At 45.4% G+C, this 27,936-nt stretch overlaps 1 protein-coding gene across 1 annotated transcript; it reads left to right on the top strand.

Annotated features, from left to right (window-relative positions):
* Positions 1-54: 54 nt before the first annotated feature.
* Positions 55-27,936, top strand: CCDC198 (coiled-coil domain containing 198). The gene is made up of 6 exons (XM_083166565.1): positions 55-421; positions 7,194-7,279; positions 11,089-11,175; positions 22,884-22,982; positions 26,004-26,160; positions 27,377-27,936. Exons 1-6 carry the CDS (start codon positions 217-219, stop codon positions 27,619-27,621), a joined length of 879 nt encoding a protein of 292 aa, XP_083022691.1. The 5' UTR covers positions 55-216; the 3' UTR covers positions 27,622-27,936.

Below are 27,936 nucleotides of genomic sequence, written 5' to 3'. Positions count from 1 at the left end.
CTCACTGAGTTACTGGCTCATGTCAATGTTTAACTTGAGTGAATAATAGTTTTCTTGTCTAGCAGGGTAGCTGGTTATTCAGGCATTAGGGAACTTGCCATTTAGGATTCAGGACAGAGAATGTGAAGGTCAGAAATATATATATTTTTGAACATGGAATGATCACCTAATAACCCTTATGGACTGCTTATTTTTTGCTTGGATTTTTTTCCTGAAATGGGGCTGAATAGTTCTAAGTTCAACCACAAGGTCAGAAAGGTGGTTCCCCTGGATAGCAAGGAGGGTTTTGTACCTCCAGCAGCATCGGGAGTCAACGGACTGCACGGCGTCTGCCAGTTTGGGAGTATGGATCCGAGGAGTCCGACATGGGAGCGACAACTGCCGCCATTGAGAGAGACCCTGTATGGAAGAGGTGCATTAGGTAAAGGGTGAGGGTGATTGGTGCATGTATCAGTGCGTTAGCTCACTGCAATGTGTCTCTTGGCAATTGTTGAATTCTTAGTATCCTCTGCCTGCTAAGTCACCAGCTGAAAACCACACTGTACTGTAGCTCAACTAGCATTGTAGTGCTGAATGGAGGAAAAAAACTCAACAAACAAGTTACTGTACAAGGATTGAAGAGAGCGGGAGGGGTGGCTGCTATGGGGCCCACAGCTAAGAGGGGCCACCTTCCCTGTCAGTTACATGTGTTATATACAGGGTGTAGCTACCATAGGTGCAGGGAGGGCAGCTGCTATGGGGCCAGAGCTGAGAGGGGCCACCTTCCCTGTCACAGTTACATGTGTTATATACAGTAGTGTAGCTACCATAGGTGCAGGGAGTGCAGCTGCTATGGGGCCCAGAGCTGAGAGGGGCCACCTTCCCTGTCACAGTTACATGTGTTATATATACAGGGTGTAGCTACCATAGGTGCAGGGGGTGCAGCTGCTATGGGGCCCAGAGCTGAGAGGGGCCAACTTCCCTGTCACAGTTACATGTGTTATATACAGGGTGTAACTACCATAGGTGCAGGGAGTGCAGCTGCTATGGGGCCCAGAGCTGAGAGGGGCCACCTTCCCTGTCACAGTCACATGTGTTGTATACATGGGTGTAGCTACCATAGGTGCAGGGATGCAGCTGCTATGGGCCCAGAGCTGAGAGGGGCCACCTTCCCTGTCACAGTTACATGTGTTATATACAGGGGTGTAGCTACCATAGGTGCAGGGAGTGCAGCTGCTATGGGGCCCAGAGCTGAGAGGGGCCACCTTCCCTGTCACAGTTACATGTATTATATACAGGGGTGTAGCTACCATAGGTGCAGGGGGTGCAGCTGCTATGGGCCCAGAGCTGAGAGGGGCCACCTTCCCTGTCACAGTTACATGTGTTATATACAGGGTGTAGCTACCATAGGTGCAGGGGGTGCAGCTGCTATGGGGCCCAGAGCTGAGAGGGGCCACCTTCCCTGTCATAGTTACATGTGTTATATACAGGGGTGTAGCTACCATAGGTGCCGGGAGTGCAGCTGCTATGGGGCCAGAGCTGAGAGGGGCCACCTTCCCTGTCACAGTTACATGTGTTATATACAGGATGTAGCTACCATAGGTGCAGGGAGTGCAGCTGCTATGGGGCCCAGAGCTGAGAGGGGCCACCTTCCCTGTCACACTTACATGTGTTATATACAGGGGTGTAGCTACCATAGGTGCAGGGAGTGCAGCTGCTATGGGGCCAAGAGCTGAGAGGGGCCACCTTCCTTATCACAGTTACATGTGTCATATACAATGACAAAGCCAGGTACTGTATATAGTGTAACTGCCTGCACACAGCAAACAATGGCAATGCTGATTTCCTGACACAGTAGCACTGAGTAACTCTGCATACTTGGGAGTAGGGAATTTACTAAAGCTTCTAAAAATGAAAATATTGGTGATGTTGCCCATAGCAACCAATCAGATAAAATCTGCTTCTCTCTTGCATCCCAGAAAATTAAAGACAGAGGGGGAAATTTACTAAGATTGAATGTGTACTAGGGCAAGTTTAGCCGAACTCTGGTGTACAAATGAACACACCATCGATAGAATGCGGCCGTTTACTATCATTATTTACTATCATTCGCACGCTAGTGTAGGGATTCACTCAGCGGGGTGGGTGGGGGGTGCGGTGCATTTGACGTGGCGACGGTTTCCTGCTCGTTACATAGCGTATATACGTAGCCTAGCAAGCAGGTCTGAATTAGTCTCTTTGTGAGTTCTATATTTCCTGCCCAGACTTGCCCAATATCTCCTGAGATCAGCAATAAATCGTCTGTCCCACTATAATCAATGGACGGGAATAATTTCCTTTAGCTGGAAACATGAGATTAAATTGTAAAACCGAGTAATTGAAACAAGGTTCCCACTGCACAGCAATTACAAGTCAATTGTGCCGCATCACTCATTGGAAACGGTTACAGCAAAGCCATCACTATTACCAGAGTTATCGCTTTCACACAGCGCAACGGAGAACGCAGCATAGCCCATAGGACAAATAAATTACATTTTTATATTTCATTTTCAGATGCCTTTATAAACTGATTTACTGATACGTAATACAAAAAAAAAATACAAATATTTATTACTGGAGTGCTTTCATTAGGTTTATATAAAGTTTACAGGAACTTTTCAAGCAAAAAAATAAAAAAACATTTCAGATGTGATCGGAAAAAAATGGAGGAAATGTTTTACCAGGGCACACAAGTCTATTAAAGGGCTCTCCATGGCGACTGTCAGCCTTACATTGGCAGATATTGAACATCATAACAAAGACACAGTTTTTAGTTTAGTTTCATATATCAGCAACTGAGACCATTCGTCGCTCCTTAACCACTTAACCAAAAACCGCTCAGATTTTTTTGCTTTATAATTAATTGGGTTTAGGACATTTATTTAAAACTAACTGCTTGGGGCTCATCTACATTTGTATATAAGTCATTTTACAAGGTTCCTCTCAGATGTAGCAGTACACCCCCACGCTTCTAGGTGCTACATTCACTATCTCTTTTCACAATCTCTCCTTATATGGAACTGGACACGCCCTTAGGGAGGAGCATGACACGCCCCCTCAATGGGGTGCTGTGCAAATTTCCACTCCCAACTATAATCTCCCTGAACTAGTTCTCAAAAGTAGGCAAGTATGGTGTAGTTCTCAGTTGCTTAGTGTAAAGTTCTAGTTCAATTATTAACAGTGGTTAATCCCAATTAACTCTTAGGCATGAGGAGAATTCCAGCCAGAGCACATGAGTGGGTACGGTATAAATATATTGGAGCTTTGTTAATGTGTAATAGATTTTGCTGTTAATAATTGCTTTTTCACATAACTTCAGATTTGAGGACAGTGAGTAAGAATATGAACCGTGAAAGGTCTCTTTATTAATATGAAACAAGTAACTCTAGTGTCTTTTACCCTACACAACCAATCACAACAGGCCAAGTGAGGACAATTAGCGCAAGTCAAACACAAATAGACACATGTGGTGCAAAAGTATCAGGTTAAAAACAAACTCTAAAGCTGTGTACACACGGGGGCGATAGGGGCTGAAATCACTGGAAATATGGTCGCTGGCGACCAAAATGCCAGCGATTGGAGTGCGCACCAGCGATAAATTGCCGGGTGCGCGCTCCCGTTTTCAGCCCCGTTGTAATCAGCTGGTGACCAGAGATGGTCGCTGATGAAAAAAAACCTCTGCCGGGGGAGCCGCAGAGGTAATCAGCTGGTCGCAGGAGCCATTATAATGAGGCTGAAAACAGGAGCGCGCAACCGGCGATTTATCGCCGGGGCACACTCCCATCACTGGCAATATGGTCGCCAGCGACCATATTCCCAGCGATGTCAGCCCCTATCGCAGCCGTGTGTACACGGATTAAGGGGTATTTACTATAAAGCAGGCATGCCCAAACGGTGGCCCTCCAGTTGTTGTGAAACTACACATCCCAGCATGCCTTGCCACAGTTTTAGCATTTCCTAATAGCAAAAATATGGGACTTGTAGTTTCACAACAGCTGGAGGGCAATAGTTTGGACATGCCTGCTTAAAGTGTGGGTTTTTAGAAGTCGAGTTTTAAAAAGCAACCAATCATATTCCAGATATTTTTTGGGTAGATGGTGCTAGATAAATGAAAAGTAGAATACTATTGGTTGCTATAGGAAACATCTCCACCACTAAGAACCTGCACTTTAGTAAATTTACCCCTAAAGCCCTGTACACATGCATCGGTTTTTCCCGATTTTCGATTCGATTTTGCTTATAGAATCAAAATCAAATCGAATCCAAAACGAAATCGAATGGTTTTTGTGTCACATTTGATCTGCATTCGATGCGATGCGTACTCCCGTTTTTCACAAAATCGAACAGAAAAATCTACTGTGCAGTCAAGGAAATATCAAAATAGATCGAGTAAATCGAATGTGTACAATGTACCATGAATGTATATCGAATTTGATATCTAATGCAAAAGTACAGATCTCATGCCAAATCGAATGGGAAAGTCTCATGCCAGATCTAATAGAAAATCGAATCTAACATCAAATCAAATGCAAATCGATGTGTGTGTGTGTGTAGGGGCCTTAAGACAGGAACAATAGTACAATATATAAGACAATAACACCCAGGTCAAGGAGCAACGCCTATGACAGGTATGCCAGGGCTGGTGTGTCCCAGGGTGCAAGGCCATGAGGGTGGCACCATCGCTGCCTCTGCATGTGGCTTGCAGGATGTCTGTAATGGGCGCTATTCATGGGTATGGGTTAGAGTCAACTCAATGAAGGTCGACATACCTTAGGTTGACCAATGAAGGTCGATAGGGCTAAGGTCAACACATGAAATAGGTTGACATGGCTACGGTCGACACAAGCATTAGGTCGACAATGGGAAGGTCAACAGTCAAAAGGTTGACATGAGTTTTTCACTTTTTGTCCTGAATGTCAACATAGTCGACATGGACACCCTCTAAGTGTACCACGTCTCCTCGTATGGCTCGCTGCGCTCGTCATGCTTAAGGCACACTACTATATTCTCCCACCGCGCCGTAGTGCATGGTAGTGTATGAAGTACCACCTGTTGGCAGTCACCAGTCGGCTTTAAAAAATGTTTTTGAAAAACTCATGTCAACCTTCCCATTGTCAACCTAATGCTTGTGTCAATCTAAGCCCTGTCAGCCTTCAGTGGTCGACGTAATGTATATCGACTCTCATAGGGTCGACCTGGTGAAGGTATGCCCTATTCATCCAGTAGGGCTACTGCAGAGCCACACAAAGCATCCGAAGAACGTTACAGGCAGTGCTCTACTTCCAAGAACCACCAGCCCCGCCCCCTAGGTGTGATGCCAGGGTGGGGGGAGGAGCCAACACAGGGTGCACTACCATCCTGTTACATCACTGTCATAGGCCCAAACATATATACCACAGGTTCTCAAAGTAGGTCCTCAGGACCCTACCCCACCACACACCTGTCCTAATGCTTATTGGTTCAAATCTGGGCACTATATTACTGTATCACTGCACTGACGTTAGGTCAATTCACACAGTGATCAGCTGAAATAAGGGGATATCAGTACTGCCTTTATTTTATGTCATTTCTAGGGGTCTATTTCAGGGTTGCCTACCTGACCCTCTCCTTCAGGGAGAAAATGCTCTGTTCCTGGACTTCCCTGGTAATGTATGATTGCCAGCACCTGTGGGGAGCTAGGTAATTGATTACAAAGGTGTTTCACCACAGGTGATGGCAATCATACATCATACCTTCCAACTTTCCATCCCTCTGAAGGAGCCCATTCACGCTCCGTTTTAAAGCTCCGTTCTGTACTTTTAAAGTACACATCGTATCGGATCGCATCCCTAGTGCATGCAGTGTGCATGCACTGCGATCCGATCCGATGTGTACCTAGTACAAAAAGTATGTGCAGCACATACTTTTTGTACCGTACTATGTGATGCGCGGGAGCGTGCATCGCATAGTACAGAACGGAGCCGGTGAAAACGGAGCGTGTTTGGGCTCCTTAAAGAGGGACAGTGCGCTGCCACGAGGTCACGTCCAGTTTTCCTGAGCTGCTGGCTATGTCCCCAGCCCCTCTGGCTACAGGAATAGACGCTGTGCATATGCACACAGCGTCTATTCATTTGTGACAGCGGAGACTCCCAAATCCCCAAAAAACGGGACGTTCCTGCGATAAGTGGTACAGAGAGGTATGATACATTACCAGGGAAGTCCAGGAACAGAGCATTTTCTCCCTCATGGAGAGGGTCAGGTAGGCAACCCTGTATTTGCTTCATATCCCCCCCCCCCCCCCCCCCCCCAAAAAAAAAAAAAAACACACCAGTTGTTTGGAATTTACCCACAAATTTTAAAGATACATCAAATGCATGAAAACGGGACCACAACGGGTACCTCCATATTGTCCAGAGGTTTTCCATTCCTGACCGCAGTTACTTAGGGGCATCAGTGAACTTAGGGGGTGATTCAGGTTGATTTACAAAAGCAAACACTTTAATGGACAAAACCATGCACACTGCAGGTGGGGCAGATGTAACATGTGCAGAGAGAGTTAGATTTGGGTGGGGTGTGATCAAAATGAAATGTCAATTGTAGTTTAAGAATAAAGCAGCCAGTATTTACCCTGCACAGAAACAAAATAACTCACCCATATCTAACTCTCTCTGCATGTTACATCTGCCCCCCTGCAGTGCACATGGGGTTTATTCTAGTTCATTCTTTCTGACAAAATCCTTCTTAGATGGACAAAACCATGTGCACTGCAGGGGGGCAGATGTAACATGTGCAGATAGAATTAGATTTGGGTGAGTTATTTTGTTTCTGTGCAGGGTAAATACTGACTGCTTTATTTTACACTTCAATATAGATCTCACTTTGAAGAAAAACCCCACCCAAATCTAATTCTCTCTGCACAAGTTACATCTGCCCCACCTGCAGTGCACATGGTTTTGTCCATCTAAGAAGGATTTTGTCAGAAAGAATGAACTAGAATAACCCCCATGGTTTTGTCCGTTAAAGAATGAGTTTGCTTTTGCAAACCAACCTGAATCGCCCCATTAGGGACACCTGGTGCAGCCATGAAGCTACTTTGGTGTGGATTCACAGCAAGGGGGTGTGATGGGGGTGGAGGAAATTGGGGTACATTTAAGTTTCATAATGAAATCCCTGTTTGTTTTTCTGTTTGCTTTAAGTATCCAGGCCCACATCGTTCAATGTTCCACTGGACAATGGAGACACAAGCAGCATTATTCAGAAGCATCCTCCTCGAAGACTCCAAGTAAGATGAATTTAACAGGCATCATAAGGAGTTGCTTGGATTCATGGTAACAGCAAAACTTCAATGCAAAACTATATTTCTCTATTAGTGATACGCAGACTGAAGATATAATGAAGCATAATTGGCTAAATTCAGCTTGGCCTGTAGTTTAAGGGGTCGCGAGTGGAAGCCTTTAAACTGCGTTCACATTCAGGAAAATGCGACCAAGGGCCTGCAGCGACATGAGAATGAGACCCATCATGTTTTCGGGATGTGTGCAGATCTTAAGGACAAGGCCTATGAAGTAACAGCCATCTATTAACCACTTGCCTGGCATGGTCACATCAGATGCAACCACTCTAGGGCCCTTATTCTGGTTGGTGCGGCCAGAGCCGCACACGGTGCTCTGGCCGCACAAACCAATCCCCGCCCACGAGACGGATCGCCACGGCCGTCCGTACACGGACGGCTGGCGATCCGCATAAAAATGGTGGAGGCGTACGCCTCCACCATGGTGGGAGCTGCCCCCTGCATTCGATGGTCGTCGACCATCGAAGGCAGGTCCGCACGCCCCGGCAGCTCCCGCAAGCTGAGACCACACGGACAATCGTCTGTGTGCTAGCTTGTATGGGGGCTGAGAGCTGACATCCGGCGACGTCAGCTTTCCGCCCCCATCACTGGCGTCATACCCTCATTAGCATGCGTACGCCCCGCGTTTGCATGGGAACGCCCATGAAACGCGGGGCGTATACATAGGGAAATGAGGGCATGAAGCCCCTCACTCCCCTATACGCCCCCTTTGCGGCGTAGTAACGTTATGTGCGGCGAATTCGCCTGCACATGCGCAGATTGACCTCTGCACATGTGCAGACGGAAAACATCGGCGGTACGGCCGCACGCGGGCCGTACCGCTCGAATCAGAATAAGGGCCTAGGCCGGGCTTTCCCTGACATGGTCACATCTAATGCACCGAGTCAGGGAAAGTCCACAGACACTATGAGAAGTCATAAAGCCTACTGACACTAGTAGAGGGACCTTACTGACCCTCTGCTTACTGGTTCCCTTCCCAAAGTGGCTGCTGTACAGCCAATCACTGTTGACCGTGAAGCTTAGCAGGACCCCTCATTCTGTAGCTGTAGTGATTAGCAACCTCAGGGGAATTTAAAAAAAACAGCCCCTCACTTTACCTGTGGCTACCCAACAGCTCTACATACCATCTAATGCTTATAAAAAAAAAATCTTTAATATAATTTTATTGTATATTTTTAAAATAAGTGTTCTTTCCCTAATTCAATCAAAAAAATAAAAAAATTCTGAGCAGTTGTTGTAAAGTATATTAGCCAATTTAGTAGTAAATGACCATTAATCCTCTTTAGTGGTACTCCCGGAAATCTTCCTGGCTGAGCTGCGCTGCTGGCATGGGCAAGCCAGGAACATTTCTGGGCTACATCCCCTGGGGACTGCAGAGCTGATTGCGGTGGCCCGGGAATCAGTATAATACATTATATGCTTAAGCCCACCCCCGGACTCACGGGCTTAACTGTGTATTGGGTACTTGTGTAGTTTCAAGGCGGCAGTTGCGTAGTCAGCGTAGCGTCCCTGTCAGAATCAGCGTAGTGTTCCCACGACCAGCGTCCCTGTCGTTCGCGGCTAGCCAGAGCTTACGTAGTTAGAGTAGTCAGTCAGTGTTACGCAGTTAGCTTAGTCAGTCAGCGCTTATTACATTGTGTGGGAACCATTGACCATTTTAACCTGCCTGACATGACAGGTGTGATTGTATTCCTGAAACACCCCCACTATCCATGCCAGTCGGAAGCATGGCGAGCGCAGCGAGCCCCACGAGGGGGCACGGTGCGCATCCTCCTGACTTGTTCATACCCCCACTATCCACGTCTGCGTGGAGTTGATATTATAAAGCGCGGTGAGCCCAGCAAGCCCCACGAGGGGACGCGGCATACACGGTAAGTAATCCGCGTCCCCTCGTGGGGCTTGCTGCGCTTGCCACACTTCAGGCTCGGTGGCTCGCTGTGCTTGCCACACTTCAGGCTCGGTGGCTCGCTGTGCTTGCCACGCTTCGGGCTCGGTGGCTCGCCACACTTTATAAAATCGACTCCACGCCGATGTGGATATTGAGAGTATGAACAAGTCGGGAGGACGCGTACCGCTCACTAAGCTTGCCAGGGACGCCGGGGACAGAGCCGCAGCTTTCGGGGGACAGTACGGTGACTAGCTGCCTGATGGGGACACTTCGCTGACTATGCTAGGTAGCCGTTGGGCTACACTGACAACGTAGCTTAGCCTACCCTGAAACTACACAAGTACCGTATATTGCATTATGCTGATTCCTAAGAGCAGTAGGGCAGCCGGGAATCTGCGGGAATGATGGGGATTCTAGGAATTGTTGCATGTGATTCCTGGGCAATCCCCCCCCCCCTGCATTCCCCCACAGACCCCCAGGCCAAATTTAAAATAAACACCAAAGGGGTGGTTTTTAAAAAAAGAATAACCCGCCACTGAAGGGTTTAGTGTCTTTTGGGTGGGCATTTGCATATATGTCTTTTACAATATAGATTTATTTATTTTTCACCAAGTATAATAGTATTTTATATTTACAACCCCCCCATTTATTTTTCCAATGCTTATTTTGTATCACTGTGATCCTATCAGAGGATGAATGCCAATTTTGTGAAGTAGTATCCCATGAGATGCTAACGACTGCCATCTAGTGGAAATATGTGGAACTCTCATTTGAAGCCAAATAGATATTTAGTGAGGTGTACTGAAGCCTGAGATTAACTGTTGTTGATTTGATAGCCCTTGTGGAAGTTTAAATCACTCTCCTGCTCAGTGGTGTAATGCTCTGAGCTTTATACACTGATGTGTGAAGTATGCATTGATGTCCCAATAGCAGCATAAACTTACAACATAAAATGTTTCATTAATTCAATTACAACTGGCTTGGTTTCTTAGATCATTAAGATTCCTGCATGAAGCCCAAAGACTACATGGAGTCGATGAGATGAAACATTCTATTTGACATTGGTGCGGTGCAATAAAGATTCAAAATCAGTTTTAATTAAAAAGAGCACAAAATACATTTCTCTTTATCGAGAAGAATGTAACTTTGTCCATAGCGTATTTTGCATCAACTAAAATGGGTTTGTTCAGAGCCGTATGTCATTTTGTATAAGTAATAAACATTTTTGTCCTATCACAGACACAATTTAAAAGATCACAGGTGGAGCTAATTATTTCACCTGTGATTATGTGTGGAGACGTGGAAAACATGCACTGATGGGGGGGGGGGTTTCTCGAGGACCAGGGTTGGAAACCACTGCCCTAACTGATCAGGTGCAATCCTCAGGCGTGACAATAAGTCTCAGGAGAAAGAGTCCTCTTGAGTGAAACAGTCGTCTTTCTGCTGACAGGACCACACAAGGCAATTACCAGTTATTTATATAGTGCACACATATTCCGCAGCACTGTACAGAGAATATCACCATTCACATCAGTCCCTGTCCCAATGGAAATCTATGTTTCCTACCACATGTACAAGCACACACACACACATCAATGTTAGGGTTAATATGAACCTACCAGTATATTTTTGGATTGTGGGAGGAAACCAGAGTACCCAGAGGAAACCCACCCAAGCACAGGGACAATATACTAACTCCATAAAGTATTTTTTAGCACTAAATAAGCTGCTGTGCATTTAGTGTTTGTCCCCTAGCTGCCTATTCTGTACCAGGATATTAATTACATTTTCAGCTTTCATTGGTTAAACTTTGTGCCAACTGACTCTTCTATCCATAATGATTGATCTGCAGAAATTAGAACCGGTGATACTGCCATCAATACTGTCTGCCGAGAGGATTATGGGTATGCAAGACGCTGCTGCCTCTAGCAGAGGACAGGTGAGTAATATAATAATACTTGTTTGCAGGATGTGGAGCAGCTATTTTTGTTGGATTACAGACCATGTTATACAGCTATTATTATTGAACATGGACGTTACAGTACATTACACTTATTACATGTTATCTTAGCTACAGTATGCAAGCAAGAAAGAAATCATGCCTATTCTCTGCAATATGTCTCCTATACACATATCATAGAAAAACGCAGGGGGGGGGGGGGGGGTTCTGGTTGCCCAAAAACCCCCCTTCTCTAGGCAAGTGACTTAAATTATGACAATAGCACTGGTATATGATATGATCAATAGAGCTGCCACCACATCATGCAGTGTAAGGGACAGAGCAGAGCTGCTGCACATGACCAATGGTAGCAGCTTATTCTACCACATTTACTTTATGTGCGGATCAGGACCCTTGCCCTTATCCGCAATGGACCAGAGAGCAGCTGCCAGGAGGAAGAGACAGGAGCCTTACCATGAAGTGGGAGATTATGCAGTACTCGTTCTATTATGTTTGTGTATTTATTTATTATATGTTTAACCTTTTTCCTGACCATTTATCTTTTTTAAATGTTTGATGCAGCCTATACTATAGACCAGCTGTAATGTTACATATTAATACTGTATTCCATACTGTATCAAGTGTATAGAAAATAGGATTTTGGGTACCTACCGGTAAATCCTTTTCTCGTAGTCCATGAGATACTGGGTTATACTATGGGGATAGAGATCCTCCGCAGGAGAGACAGGCACATTAACCCCTTCACGACATTTGACGTATATATACGTCATGGCCGGGAAGTACTTCCCGACCGTTGACGTATATATACGTCATGGCTTAAAACTGTCACTGCGTCTAGAGACGCAGTGACAGAGGGACGATGTCTGCTGTCCCTGACAGCAGACATGTCCGTGCATGCCCAGGGGGGGCGGCGATGCCGCCCCCCCGTCGGCGATCGCTGTGATTGGCTGTTCATTGTGAACAGCCATTCACAGCGTTTTCTGTGTCACCGGCGAATAACGTTCGCCGGTGACACGGGATCGGAGGTGATTGGTGCTGTAAAGTACAGCACCAATCACCGCGGGGTGTAAGGGTGACACTGGTGTCACCCCACCTCACCCCTCCCGCCCCCAAAGGCCGTGATTGGTTCGTCGGACCGACGGACCAATCACAGCCATGGAGGGGGGTTTAAACTAACGGTGACTGCACTGCAGACGCCATTCCGGTCTGGAATAGCGTGCAGTGCGGTCACCGTGCCCAGCTGCCGCCTATACTGACCAGAACCCATCCAAAATACTTACCTGATCATTGATATTGCTTATGCTTGTGACATCTTGTGACATCCTGTGACATCTTGTGCTGCTGCGATTTATTAGATAGAGAGAGAGTTAGAGAGAGAGAGATAGAGAGAGATAGAGAGGCCTAGTGCTATATTTTGTGCTGCTGCAGTGTGATAGAGCTATAGATAGAGAGATAGAGAGAGATAGAGAGAGATAGAGAGAGAGAGATAGAGAGAGAGATAGTGACAGATTGTGCTATATATTTTTTATATAACTGAAAGAGATAGAGAGAGATAGAGAGGCCTAGTGCTATATTTTGTGCTGCTGCAGTGTGATAGAGCTATAGATAGATAGAGAGAGATAGAGAGAGATAGAGAGAGAGAGATAGAGAGATAGTGACAGATTGTGCTATATATTTTTATATAACTGACTGCTGCCCCCCCTTTTGTGCTGATCAGTATAAATTAACTGATCAGCAACTTTTTGGGGGCGCAGGTTTTTTTTTATATATAGATATACCTGTCAGTGCTGCTGCTGCAGTGTCATAGAGTGATAGATAGTGAGAGATAGAGAGATAGAGAGAGATAGTGACAGAGAGTGATAGAGAGTGCTAAATTTTGTGTCTGCTGCCCCCGCCTTTTGTGCTGATCACTATATCTGAGGTGATCAGCAACTTTTTGGGGGTACAGAGGTTTTTTTTTTTATATATACCTGTCAGTACCACCAAAGGTTGTGCACCTGCTGCCCCTCACTGGTAATCAGTGTCGCATCACTGATCACCTTTTTTTATTTTTTTGTGAGTGCTGTGGGGTCTTTTTTACATTTTTTTTTTTACACACACTGTGATTTTGTGTGTGTCCTGTGGCCACTGTGCGCTGATCAGTGACGTACATCACTGATCAGCTTTTTCGGCACAGGGTTGATCTATTTTTTTTTTTTTTGGATCAAATTCCTGTTGCCTTTGAGCGCTGTTCAGTGACGGACGTTACTGACCAACATCTGTGCTCAATTTTTGGCGCAGGACCTTTTTTTTTTTTAACCCCTTCCATTTTTTTTTTTTTTAACCCCTTCCATTTTTTTTTTTTAACCCCTTCCATTTTTTTTTAACCCCTTCCATTTTTTTTTTTTTAACCCCTTCCATTTTTTTTTTTTTTGAACCCTTCCATTTTTTTTTTTTTGTATTTTTTTTTTTCTGCACTACACACTACATACCCCCCGGGTTGAAATAAAGTTTGTACCCCCCCCCTACACTATACACGTGTTGAAACATTTCACTACCAGTAACACAAAAATATAAATGGCATCCCAAATGTCATCCCAAATGTCGTCCCAGTCATCCAGGAGAATGTATTCGGTGGAGGAGGCATATGCCATGCTTGCCTCTGACACAGCCAGTGAGGCAAGCGGGGAATTTGAAGGATTTGTCTTAAGCTCCTCTTCCTCCTCTGATGATGAGGGACCCCCTCAAAGACGCCCCCGTAGAGCAGCTGAGACCCCCCCCCAATAATTGATCTCGTATGGACCCCACCACCAGACAATTTTGAGCCCCAGGTTCCTGAGTTTTTGGCCATCCCAGGAATCCAATTTGATTCAACAGGTCTCAGAGAAATTGACTTTTTCAAATTATTTTTCTCTGATGATTTTATAAATTTAATGGTGGACCAAACTAATTTATATGCCCAGCAGTTTATTGCTCAAAACCCCACGTCATCATTTGCTAGGTGGACCCCTGTAGATGCAGTAGAGATGATGACGTTTTGGGGTCTGGTGTTACATATGGGCATAGTAAAAAAGCCACAAATTAGGCAATATTGGAGTACAGATGTTCTGTACAGCACCCCATTTCACCGTATGGCCATGCCCCGGGCTCGTTTTGAGGCAATCCATAAATTTATACATTACACCGATAATGCACAGTGCCCACCCAGAGATGATCCCACCTTTGACAGGCTATTCAAAGTCAGGCCGGTCATTGATCATTTCAGTGCCAAATTTGCAGAGCTATACATCCCTGATAAATGTATTAGTATCGACGAGTCCCTTATACATTTTAAAGGAAGGGTTAAATTCCGCCAGTACCTTCCCAGTAAGAGGGCAAGGTATGGCATAAAAATGTATAAGCTGTGTGAAAGCACCACAGGGTACACCCACAAGTTTAGGGTATATGAAGGGAAGGATTCAAGAATTGAACCACCAGAATGCCCCCCCTCCCTCGTAGGTGTTAGTGGAAAAATTGTCTGGGATTTAATGCACCCCTTCCTGGATAAGGGTTATCACCTCTATGTGGATAACTTTTACACCAGCATCCCCCTGTTTAAGGCCCTTGGTTCAAGAGGTACAGCAGCTTGCGGTACTGTGCGCAAGAACCAAAGAGGCCTCCCCAAAACGCACATTGCCCAAGTAATGAGAAGGGGTGAAAGCAGGGGAATATGCACCGAAAATATGTTGTTGGTCAAATATAAGGACAAGAGGGATGTCCTTATACTGACAACAATTCATGGAGACAGTACCACCTCCATCCCTGTACGAGGTACCAGTACCCACACCTCAAAACCAAATTGTATCCTAGATTACAATAAGTACATGGGCGGAGTGGATCTTTCAGATCAGGTACTGAAGCCGTACAGTGCCCTGCGGAAAACAAATATCTGGTACAAGAAGCTGGCCGTGTATATCATCCAGATGGCACTGTATAACGCTTACGTGCTATTCCGTTCTACCGGCCAGAGGGGGACATTTATGCACTTTCAAGAGGAAGTCATAAAGAGCCTAACATTTGGGAATCAGCAGGCAGAGGGCCCCAGTACTTCTAGTACTGGCCCCCGTATTGTACCAGGGCAGCATTTTCCCAACGAAATCCCCTCCACTGCAAGAAAGGGCAGGACACAAAAAAGGTGCAAAGTTTGCTATAAAAAGGGAATAAGAAAGGAAACTATTTTCCACTGTGAAACTTGCCCCGACAAACCCGGCCTATGTATAAAGGAGTGTTTTAAAATATACCACACATCTATGGATTATTAGGTTCATCATTTCACCGTGCTTCGGGGGTCTTGCTAATGCCACATAGCACCCACCATTCATTCCATCAGAATCTGAGCTGCAAAAACCAAAAATCACTCCTTCCCTTCTGAGTCCTGCCATGCACCCAACTGGTATTTTTTGGTCACATGTGAGGCATTGCCGTACTCTGGAGAAATTGGGGCACAGATTTTGGGGTGCTTTGTCTCCTTCATTCCTTGTGAAAATGAAAAATTTTGAGCCAGAAGTACATTTTTGTGTAAAAAAATGTATTTTTTTCATTTTCACTGCCCAGTTGTACCAAAATTGATGAAACCCCTGGGGGTTTGAAATGTACACTATACCCCTAGATGAATTCCCTGAGGGGTGTAGTTTGCAAAATGGGGTCACTTGTGGGGGGGTTCCACTGTATTGGTAATGCAACATAGCACCCACCATTCATTCCACCAAAATCTGTGCTGCAAAATCCAAAAATCACTCCTTCCCTTCTGAGTCCTGCCATGCACCCAACTGGTATTTTTTGGTCACATGTGAGGCATTGCCGTACTCTGGAGAAATGGGGGCACAGATTTTGGGGTGCTTTGTCTCCTTCATTCCTTGTGAAAATGAAAAATTTTGAGCCAGAAGTACATTTTTGTGTAAAAAAATGTATTTTTTTCATTTTCACTGCCCAGTTGTACCAAAATTGATGAAACCCCTGGGGGTTTGAAATGTACACTATACCCCTAGATGAATTCCCTGAGGGGTGTAGTTTGCAAAATGGGGTCACTTGTGGGGGGGTTCCACTGTATTGGTAATGCAACATAGCACCCACCATTCATTCCACCAAAATCTGTGCTGCAAAATACAAAAATCACTCCTTCCCTTCTGAGTCCTGCCATGCACCCAACTGGTATTTTTTGGTCACATGTGAGGCATTGCCGTACTCGGGAGAAATTGGGGCACAGATTTTGGGGTGCTTTGTCTCCTTCATTCCTTGTGAAAATGAAAAATTTTGAGCCAGAACTGCATGTTTGTGTAAAAAAATGTAATTTTCCATTTTCACATCCCAGTTGTACCAAAATTGGTGAAACCCCTGGGGGTTTGAAATGTACACTATACCCCTAGATGAATTCCCTGAGGGGTGTAGTTTGCAAAATGGGGTCACTTGTGGGGGGGTTCCACTGTATTGGTGCTTGGGGGGTCTTGCTAATGCGACATAGCACCCACCAAAATTCCACCAGAATCTGAGCTGCAAAATCCAAAAATCACTCCTTCCCTTCTAAGTCCTGCCATGCACCCAACTGGTATTTTTTGGTCACATGTGAGGCATTGCCGTACTCGGGAGAAATTGGGGCACAGATTTTGGGGTGCTTTGTCTCCTTCATTCCTTGTGAAAATGAAAAATTTTGAGCCAGAACTGCATGTTTGTGTAAAAAAATGTAATTTTCCATTTTCACATCCCAGTTGTACCAAAATTGGTGAAACCCCTGGGGGTTTGAAATGTACACTATACCCCTAGATGAATTCCCTGAGGGGTGTACTTTGCAAAATGGGGTGACTTGTGGGGGGGTTCCACTGTATTGGTGCTTTGGGAGTCTTGCTAATGCAACATAGCACCCACCATTCATTCCACCAAAATCTTTGCTGCAAAATCCAAAAATCACTCCTTCCCTTCTGAGTCCTGCCATGCACCCAACTGGTATTTTTTGGTCACATGTGAGGCATTGCCGTACTCGGGAGAAATTGGGGCACAGATTTTGGGGTGCTTTGTCTCCTTCATTCCTTGTGAAAATGAAAAATTTTGAGCCAGAACTGCATGTTTGTGTAAAAAAATGTAATTTTCCATTTTCACATCCCAGTTGTACCAAAATTGGTGAAACCCCTGGGGGTTTGAAATGTACACTATACCCCTAGATGAATTCCCTGAGGGGTGTACTTTGCAAAATGGGGTGACTTGTGGGGGGGTTCCACTGTATTGGTGCTTTGGGAGTCTTGCTAATGCAACATAGCACCCACCATTCATTCCACCAAAATCTTTGCTGCAAAATCCAAAAATCACTCCTTCCCTTCTGAGTCCTGCCATGCACCCAACTGGTATTTTTTGGTCACATGTGAGGCATTGCCGTACTCGGGAGAAATTGGGGCACAGATTTTGGGGTGCTTTGTCTCCTTCATTCCTTGTGAAAATGAAAAATTTTGAGCCAGAACTGCATGTTTGTGTAAAAAAATGTAATTTTCCATTTTCACATCCCAGTTGTACCAAAATTGGTGAAACCCCTGGGGGTTTGAAATGTACACTATACCCCTAGATGAATTCCCTGAGGGGTGTACTTTGCAAAATGGGGTGACTTGTGGGGGGGTTCCACTGTATTGGTGCTTTGGGAGTCTTGCTAATGCAACATAGCACCCACCATTCATTCCACCAAAATCTTTGCTGCAAAATCCAAAAATCACTCCTTCCCTTCTGAGTCCTGCCATGCACCCAACTGGTATTTTTTGGTCACATGTGAGGCATTGCCGTACTCGGGAGAAATTGGGGCACAGATTTTGGGGTGCTTTGTCTCCTTCATTCCTTGTGAAAATGAAAAATTTTGAGCCAGAACTGCATGTTTGTGTAAAAAAATGTAATTTTCCATTTTCACATCCCAGTTGTACCAAAATTGGTGAAACCCCTGGGGGTTTGAAATGTACACTATACCCCTAGATGAATTCCCTGAGGGGTGTACTTTGCAAAATGGGGTGACTTGTGGGGGGGTTCCACTGTATTGGTGCAACATAGCACCCACCATTCATTCCACCAGAATCTGTGCTGCAAAATCCAAAAATCACTCCTTCCCTTCTGAGTCCTGCCATGCACCCAACTGGTATTTTTTGGTCACATGTGAGGCATTGCCGTACTCGGGAGAAATTGGGGCACAGATTTTGGGGTGCTTTGTCTCCTTCATTCCTTGTGAAAATGAAAAATTTTGAGCCAGAACTGCATGTTTGTGTAAAAAAATGTAATTTTCCATTTTCACATCCCAGTTGTACCAAAATTGGTGAAACCCCTGGGGGTTTGAAATGTACACTATACCCCTAGATGAATTCCCTGAGGGGTGTACTTTGCAAAATGGGGTGACTTGTGGGGGGGTTCCACTGTATTGGTGCTTTGGGAGTCTTGCTAATGCAACATAGCACCCACCATTCATTCCACCAAAATCTTTGCTGCAAAATCCAAAAATCACTCCTTCCCTTCTGAGTCCTGCCATGCACCCAACTGGTATTTTTTGGTCACATGTGAGGCATTGCCGTACTCGGGAGAAATTGGGGCACAGATTTTGGGGTGCTTTGTCTCCTTCATTCCTTGTGAAAATGAAAAATTTTGAGCCAGAACTGCATGTTTGTGTAAAAAAATGTAATTTTCCATTTTCACATCCCAGTTGTACCAAAATTGGTGAAACCCCTGGGGGTTTGAAATGTACACTATACCCCTAGATGAATTCCCTGAGGGGTGTAGATTGCAAAATGGGGTGACTTGTGGGGGAGGTTCCTAACTTTTAGCACTTATGGTGCCTAGAAACCTACATGGTGCCTAAAAAAAAATCTCATAAAAAGGAGGCTCCAAAATCAAGTAGGTGCTCCTTCTATTATGAAGCCTGTGGTTTGGTCAACGTGCACACTAGGGCCACATATAGGATATTTTTGAAAACAAAAGAATTGGGGGAATCAATTTTTAGTCACATTTCTCTAGTAAAATCTACTGTATTCGTTAAAAAAATGTATTAAAATTGAAACTCTGCAAAAAAAAAGAAATTTTGAAATTTCACCTACACTTTGTTTTAATTCCTGTGAAACACCTAAAGGGTTAACAAACTTCCAAAATGCTGTTTTGAATACTGTGAGGGGTGCAGTTTTTGAAATGGCATCATTTATGGGGGTGTCTCACATACAAGTCCCTCAAAGTCACATCAGAACTGAACTGGTCCCTAAAAAAATCAGTGTTTGAAATTTTCATGAAAATTTGAGAATTTGCTATTCATATTGTAAGCCTCCTAGTGTCCAAAAAAATTAAAAGGAAGTTGAAATAATGATGGAAACATAAAGTAGACATATGGTCTATGTTAGTTATTAACTATTTTGAGTGGTATGATTATTTGTCTCACAAGCAGAAAATTTAACATTTTGCAAATTGCTAAATTTTCCATTTTTTCACGATATTTTGGTATTTTTCACAAAAAAACACAGACTGTATCGACGAAAATTTACCACTAACTTGAAGTACAACGTGTCACGAGAAAACAATCTCAAAATCACTGGGATAAGTAAAAGCAAAAAAAAGTTATCCCCACTTAAGTGAGACATGTCAGATTTGAAAAAAAGGGCTCTGTCATGAAGGCACAAACTGGCTCTGTCATGAAGGGGTTAAAACTTTCAGTGTGGGTGCACTGGCTCCTCCCCTCTATCTCCCTCCACTAGTCAGTTAATGAAAAACTGTGAAAGGGCGTTTTGCCGGAGTGGGTGCTGATGGGAGGAACGTGGATTTCCCTGCAGTAGCCTTAGAAATCCAGTCGTCCAGCTCACTACCAAAGAGCCTCTCCCCTGTGAAAGGTATGCTTTCCACACTCTTCTTGGAATCCACATCAGCCACCCACTGGCGCAACCACAGAGCCTGCCTAGCCGACACGGCCATTGCAGAATTCCGCGCGTTTATAGCGCCCAATTCCATCTGTGCCTCACAAAGCACCCATGTCGTGTCCTGAATGTGACGCAGGTTTTCACCTATCTGAGCCACGGACATGTCCCCCAACAAACCCTCTTGGATCTGCGTGGACCAAGTATAAATGGCCTTAGCCATCCAGCAACTGGCCAATACCGGGCGTTGTGAAGCCCCACTGGTCGTGAACATAGACTTAAGTGTTGCTTCAAGTCTCCTATCTGCACCATCCTTGAGGGTAGACACCCCAGGAACTGGTAACAGCACCTTCTTTGAAAGGTGGGAAACAGAGGAATCCACCGCTGGCGGTTCCTCCCACTTCTTCCTACCCACAGGATCAAAGGGATACCCATTTGTGAACCTCTTTGAAAGCTGGAACCTCTTTTCAGGGTTCTGCCAAGCACCTTTAAAAGCACTTTCTAATTCAGCCTGTTCTGGGAAATACATCGGCTGTTTTCTCTGGGTCATGAAAAAGGAATCTCCCTCAGAGGGTTCCTCCATAGGAAGCTCTAACACTTCCCTAATGGCCTTAATTAACGCCTCATAACCATGAACTAAAGACTGCTCCTGAACAGTATCCTGTTCATTTGCCCCATCTCCAACTTCAAGGATGTCATCATCATCATCATCAGAGTCAGGGGCCATTGCAGTAGCAGGCCGCTTTGGGGGCTGAGCAGGGGTGAGAATATCAACCCTGGCAGACAACATGGCTAATTCCCTTTGCACCCTCTGCGTCTGCTGTGTATTTGCAGAGAGCTGGGAAGCAACAGAGTCCATCAGCGTTTTTATGCTGCTGGCCCAGGCAGGCTCTTGACTATCAGCCTGTGACCCATCCACAAGTTGTGGGGGCACCCCACTGACCTGAGTGGCTACACCACTGGGCTGTGGCAGCATACACGGCTCACAGGTAACCTGTGACTGTGAAGCTGGAATAAACTTTGTGCTGCACACCATGCATGTTAACTTTTTCACCATGATGAAGCAACAGAACACCCCCAGCAGCGCACACACGCACACACAACACCCACACCTATGTACTGTAACTCTACACAGTAAAAGTGTAATACACCTTTGTATTAGAGACTATGGTGTGTGTACAAGTGGTTAACTAGCCAGTGGGGTAGACTCAGAGCAATATGAGGAGACCAGTACACCCTAAACCTTAACTCACAGATTTGAGTGAGCTGGTAACGCACAAAACACACAGTGATATGTCATACAACTTGTAAATAACACAGCCAAGCAACGCTGCTGCGCTGTTATAACTTGCTGTCTCTGCCGCTGCTGCAAAGGATCAAATCCACCACCCCGCTGAGCTGCTGTAATGGCAACCTCTGGATGCGTGAAGAAGCAGGAAGCAGAGACAGGGCGCGCCCAGCAGAGCCTGGTCCCGCTCTGAGCGAAGCCCCGCCCCCTTTACACGGAGCTGGCGCTTCCATTATATTTAAACTGGCATAAGAAGCGCTTTTCACATAAAATGGTTTAAAAAACGCTGTGGGCATCCCTGGTGGTCCAGCGGCATTACCCTATGCCAGTGTGATGAGGGGGGGGTCGCGCGGTCCCTGCGAGAGGGCCGCCGCTACTGCCGCCGCAATCTTGCCACATGGAGCGGTTTGGGGTGTCCCCTTGTGGGACCCCCAACCTGTACTCACCACAGACGTCTTCGGACCAGTCAGGGGGTGTGCGGCAGCTGGGGGGCCTGCTCGCTACAGCACAATGCTGTGCAGTGACAGGCCCCACTCAGGACAGATTATCCTGCAGCAGGGTTAGCTCTGCACCTTAAGAGGTCGGGGACTGACCCTACCCCTGACACCCTCGAAGTAGGACAGCTGCCTGGTCAAAGCAGCGCCCCAAAATAACAAACTTAATAAAATTTGAAGAAAAAGTCTGGAGCATCCAGAAAGCACTGCCTCTCCTGAGGCACATTTTTTTAAACTGACTAGTGGAGGGAGATAGAGGGGAGGAGCCAGTGCACCCACACTGAAAGCTTTAATGTGCCTGTCTCTCCTGCGGAGGATCTCTATCCCCATAGTATAACCCAGTATCCTATTGGACGGTAGAGAAATACCAATTTTCAGGGCTGTTACCGCTTTCCCAGACTCACATACTTACTCCAATGAGTGGGAGATTATGGGTTACATTTGGAAACCTCCCTCTAAAAATCCTGCGTTTGCCACTGCATATAGCTATGCTCCAGGGAATCACCTTCGGACGCAGGAACACATGCACCTATGCATGCAGGAATGAATGATTGCAAGTGAGAAGAGATGCGGGTATAGATGGGCGCTGAGTAGTAGAATGCTGTAATTGAAGTGCGAGCTTCTGAATGGTGGGACGTATGACCATGAATATACGGTCATTGGATCTATATTTGGTTGACAGTGTCTAGGTTGACAGTCAATTGGTCGACATGGGTGGAATTCACTTTTGCCGACAGGCGTTATTTCATGCCCTACCATTCACTCTGGCGTGGAGGGAGAATAGAATAGTGTGCCGTGGGTAGTAAGGCCCTGTGCAAGAAGAATGGTGAGTGTAGCGAGCCATGCCAGGTGACGCGGTGCAGCGATACGGTGTCTATGACGACCATGTCGACATTCGAGACAAAAAGTGAAAAACCCATGTTGACCTATTTCAGGTGTCGAACCAATGTCGACTTTGGGTTGGTTGACCTATACCCATGGATGACCTCTATATTACAGTACAAATAATGTTTTCCTCTGTCCTCTCTTCCACAGGAGCTCGGAGATACAGTGGCTGCAGCCAAACACTCTTCTGCAAGGAGGCAGCACATTCACAAGATGCAAATGCAGGAGATCAAACGCAAGCAAGACGAGGTGAAAGTGAAATATTTATTTTGCAATAGTAGTTAATGGGAGAAATTTACTAAGATGTGTATTCTACTTTACATGTGATGTGGCTATGGGCAACCAATCAGATCCTGTCTACTATCTTCTAGAGGGTGCTAAATAAATAAGAAGTAGTTTCTGATTGGCTGCCCATAGCAACATCACGTGTAGAATACACATCTTAGTAAATTTCCCCCAATATGTCTTTGCATAGATGTATTATTATACCAGCTGACAAACTACCTGAAGAAGTGTCGACAGCTGTTTCCATGCATCACCCTTCAGCCATCAGAGAGGATTGCTCAGTGTCTTCTACTGTCTGTAGTAAAGATCTGATCTCCCAACTGATCTGCTAATCAAATGTAACCTTCACATTAAACAAATGGTACAGTACACAGGTTTTTGAACTCTGTCCTCAGGACCCCATGCAGTTCATGTTTTCCAGGTCACCTGTGGGTTTTAAAATAGGACAGTTGGTGGCACACAGCGCTCCTGCCAGGTGACCTGGAAAACATGACCAGGGTAAGTTCCTGAGGACAGAGTTTAGGAACCACTGAAACATAGGACTATGGCTACTTACTGCCAGGGATTAGGTAGGCATGTTGCTCCTGACATTGGACTGCAGAACCCGGTTAAAGCTCTGTACCACAGTAGAACACCATGGAACCTCTTCGAAGAGCTTCCATGGCGTTCTACTGCGGCCTATGTAGACATCCAGTTTAGGATTACCAATGTGGTGGGTTCCTGTAATCAAACATTGGTTATGCTGGGCATACTTTGTCATATCGACAGACGTATTATCGAACAGCTGGAAATTCATCAGATATCATGGGCATAGTGTGAGACATGTCACAGTGTATGGTAACAGTATGTCTATGTTCCTTCCTAGAGAGGAGGCAAGGACCTGGGGAAATGTCAGACGCTCGGGCTGAGGCAGTGCATATATTGTGTACGATTTGCAGCTCACAAAAGATCAGATCTATTGGACATGCCGGATGATTCAATGTATCCCCAGACCAATAATTTGTGGATGGTCGTGACTACACATTGTGCAATTATCGGATCCGAATCGAGGATAACCAAATGCAAATACTTGCATAATGTGTGCAACGCCTTAAGGCCCCCACACACTAGAACGATTTTTTGGATGATTGTCTGATTTCCGACCGATCGTCAGATATATTGGTCGATTTTTACCGATAATCGGCAATAATTGATATATCGGACGATCGGTCGGAAATCGGACAATCGGCCAAAAAAATCATTCTAGTGTGTGGGGGCCTTTAGTCTTTACACATTCACCCGACAGTGGGAGGTGTCATTTGTTTACTGTACTGAATTATTTAGCAAAAGCTCTGGAATGTGACCAAGCTTGACTGGAGGCATGCCTGTGTACCTACTAAATATGGGAGATGGTCAACCAGCTAGATAAGGGATTTCACTAACAATGAAGGGGAAATAGAAAACCAATCTTTCAAAAAGACTGCAGCTGGTACCATAACACTATGCATTTAGTCCCTACAATCATAACCTTGTGATTCAGGGGTGAAGAACCCTACAATCTGTTAAACTTCATTAAAAAAAACAATGTGATTTATAAAACAAAAATTGTTACAAAATGCAATATTATATATTATAATATTAAATATAATGCCATCAGACCTCCCCAATCCTGTGTTATTGGGATACGGTCATTAGGTCTACAACAACTAGGTCGACACCACTAGGTTGACATGCAGCAAGGTCGACATGGGTCAAGGTCGACATGGATCTAGGTCCACATGACATTAGGTTGACACAAGCATTAGGTCGACATGGGTTAGGTCGACAGTCAAAAGGTCAACATGGTTTTTTATACTGTTTTCTGAGCCGACGTGGTATTTCATGCCCTACCACCCACTAGGGCAGTGATTTTCAACCTTTTTACCTTGCGGCACACTAAATATGATTTTAAAATTGCCAAGGCACCCCATGAGATCCGCACGGGGCAAAACACATTGGCCCCCACAGGAAAAAACAAACCTATTGGCCCCAATATAAAAAACAAACACACTGGTAACAAAATAAAATACATTGGTCCTTTACATGAAAAGAAGAGACCAGTAAATAACAGTTGAACTGGTGGTGGCTGTAAACTGGTTTGGGCATCTCTAGATCTGGGGGCACACTTGAGAACAGCTCAAGGCACACTAGTGTGCCATGGCACAGTGGTTGAACAACACTGCACTAGGGCATGGTGGGAGAATAAAATAGTGTGCCCGAAACATTGCGAGCGAAGCAAGGGGATGTGGTGCACTTCAAACTGTGTCCCATGTCGACCTAATGTCATGTTGACCTAGACCCATGTCGACATTGACCCATGTCGATCTTGATGCATGTCGACCTAGTGGTGTCGACACAATGCTTGTTGACCTAGTTGTTGTAGACCAAACAATCCACACCTGTGTTATCTCTGATGTAGCACTAAAAAAACAGGCACATAATGGGTAGTCCCCTCTAGCCTCTACCGGCACCCTCACACATACACACACCACATTAGGAGCCCAAGGCTCTTGTCCCACCAGCCTTACCCTACAGCATTGCATGCTCTGGGCAAAACAATGCACTGGGGCCCCTACACACCCATTCACCAACGAACCAATGAAAAAATCATAACATGGTTCCATGCTCTCTCCAAATGCTTTCATACAGTGACTGGCTGTCAGGACTCTGATTGGTGGATAGCTTCAGCCATCCACCAATCAGAATGCAGACATCCACTCACTGTCTGGCTGCTGGCTGAGAGGCAGATAGAGAGTGCTGCATCGTCATGTGACCAGCACCCACCTCTGCACAAGGCCCCTTACGTTTGCTGGCCCCTTGGTACCTGCCAATGTATATGTTAAGATGGCCACTGACAAGCAGACGTACGCTACCACTGATGCCGGCTCTTACTGGTGCTGACGTGTCTCACGCACAGATATCTATTAGTTTCTACGACTTGCACAGATTAATCTTTTGTTTTCACAGGCAGAAATAAAAAGGAATGTCCACAGGGAAGCCAAGATCAATAAACAGAAAATGAGGGAAATGAAGGCTAAGAAAGTGAGAGAGAAAGCGATGAGACGCCAGGAAGATGGAGATTTCCTTCCTGTGGAACATGATGAAACTTTTAATGTGGATCATGGTGAGAGTCACGTCATGAATATATTGGAAAACTAAGATTAAGGAGTTTTAGATCAGCAGAGAACGTTCTATATACTGTCCTAATAGCTGCGGTGTTCTATGTGAGTAATGTCTGTGCTGCCAGCGCGGCTCATACTGGGGGATATTCATCAAAGTTTGGAGATAAGGAATGGTTGTGTCACTATACATCACTGATGCAGTCGTGCCAAGCGGAAGTTTTCTGCTCACCCAGCCCGGGAAAACTCTGCTAGCATTGGGTATCTTTTTTGCTAAAATGACTTTGTCGCAAGGCAGTGTGACTAGGACGCACTACGAGACTGTGCTGAGTAATGGGATATGTGACACTGATATATCTGTGTACGACTGAGTCTATACAGCAGCTGCAGCCTTTTTCCCAATACAAGTTCCGTTGTACTGTGTATAGACTCAGTCGCACACAAAACACAGGTGTCATATCACATTGATCAGCAGAGTATCCTTGTGTGCAATAGCCACAGTGTCCCCCCACTGTTTAGGGTCCCGACACTTGTATAATGCAACTGACAGGCACTGAGCCTAGTGCATGGGTATCAATAAAAATAACCCACGCCTGGCATTAAGCAGAGTTGTGCGGGACCTGTAGGCTCACTCATGCCAGGCAGCTTTCGCTGCACGGGGTACTGAGGCTACACGTGTTTGGATGTATCAGTACAGGCTGCAGCCGGAGCGGTTATCGAGGTGCCACAGAAAACATAGGCATTGCCTGGCCGTTGGGAGGGCTGCTGACGTCAACAGTGGCCTCCTTCTTCCCAAGGCCATGGCAGCGCCGAGTAAGTGGTGGCTTACTCGGAAGGGGATAACGTACCAGCCAATCAACTCCTGTCATTTTTCAAACACAGCTGATTGGCTGGTGCATAACAACCTTCCACTTTACCAAGCTTAATACATCTGCCCCAGGTTACATAACGCACACTGTGACAACTTGTATTTTCTCTTTCATAATGGGCCTTATTCAAACTCACTTGATAAGCAGCTTTTTCGCTGCTTAGCTAGTGGGTAAACGCTACCTGCCAGGTGAGCGAACGCCCCCCTTCGCCGAGTGAATGCCTGCGCCAGTATGTGAATGAATGTGTATGCTGACATTAGTGGTTGACTTGTGGGGGAGGCTAAAAGCCCCATACTTACATCTCAGAATTTTCCAAGTTTGATACTTTTTGATTTTTTTTTGCATGTGCAAGGCAACACAGTGAACTGGATAATTGGTGACCCAAGTTCTACCCCCGATTGTCACCTGCGTGACAGCAAGTTGAAGATGTGGTTTCAACCCCAACAAGATAGAAGCGAGTCAAATTACGACAGCTCGAGCTGTGACTCACTGGACAGTTGGATCAGAAAAGATGCCAAGAGTCGGCGACCAGCCTTGATCCGGACACGAACTGAGAAAATCCCGACATTTGATGAGTTCTTTGATCGTGAATTTTAATTAATTGGTGATTATTTGGCCTGGTTCAGTTTGTTAGTTAAAAAAAAAACATGTGCAGAGAGTTAGATTTGGGTGAGTTATTTTGTTCCTATGCAGAGCCTGCTTTATTTTTTCACTGCGATTTAGATGTCAGTTTCAGCACACCCCACCCAAATCTAAATCTCTCTGTGCATTACATTTGCTCCACCTGCAGTGCAACAAAGTTGTGCCCAGTTGTGTATTTCTTGCTTTGCTAACTAACCTAAATCAAGTCCTATGCTTATTTGGTGCGAAGGCAAATGTTCTCCAGTAATTCACAATGGGGCAGATGTATTA

The sequence above is a fragment of the Crinia signifera genome, chromosome 12 (assembly GCF_055691185.1).
Source record: "Crinia signifera chromosome 12, ASM5569118v1, whole genome shotgun sequence".
NCBI lineage: Eukaryota > Metazoa > Chordata > Amphibia > Anura > Myobatrachidae > Crinia > Crinia signifera.
This window is presented reverse-complemented; position numbering and strand designations above follow the sequence as displayed.

Coding starts and splice junctions, on each gene's coding strand:
- CCDC198 (XM_083166565.1), top strand. CDS start 217: ATGGGGCTGAATAGTTCTAAGTTCAACCACAAGGTCAGAAAGGTGGTT. Junction 7,280..11,088: donor ATCCTCCTCGAAGACTCCAA/GTAAGATGAATT, acceptor ATTGATCTGCAG/AAATTAGAACCGGTGATACT. Junction 26,161..27,376: donor AACTTTTAATGTGGATCATG/GTGAGAGTCACG, acceptor TGCATGTGCAAG/GCAACACAGTGAACTGGATA.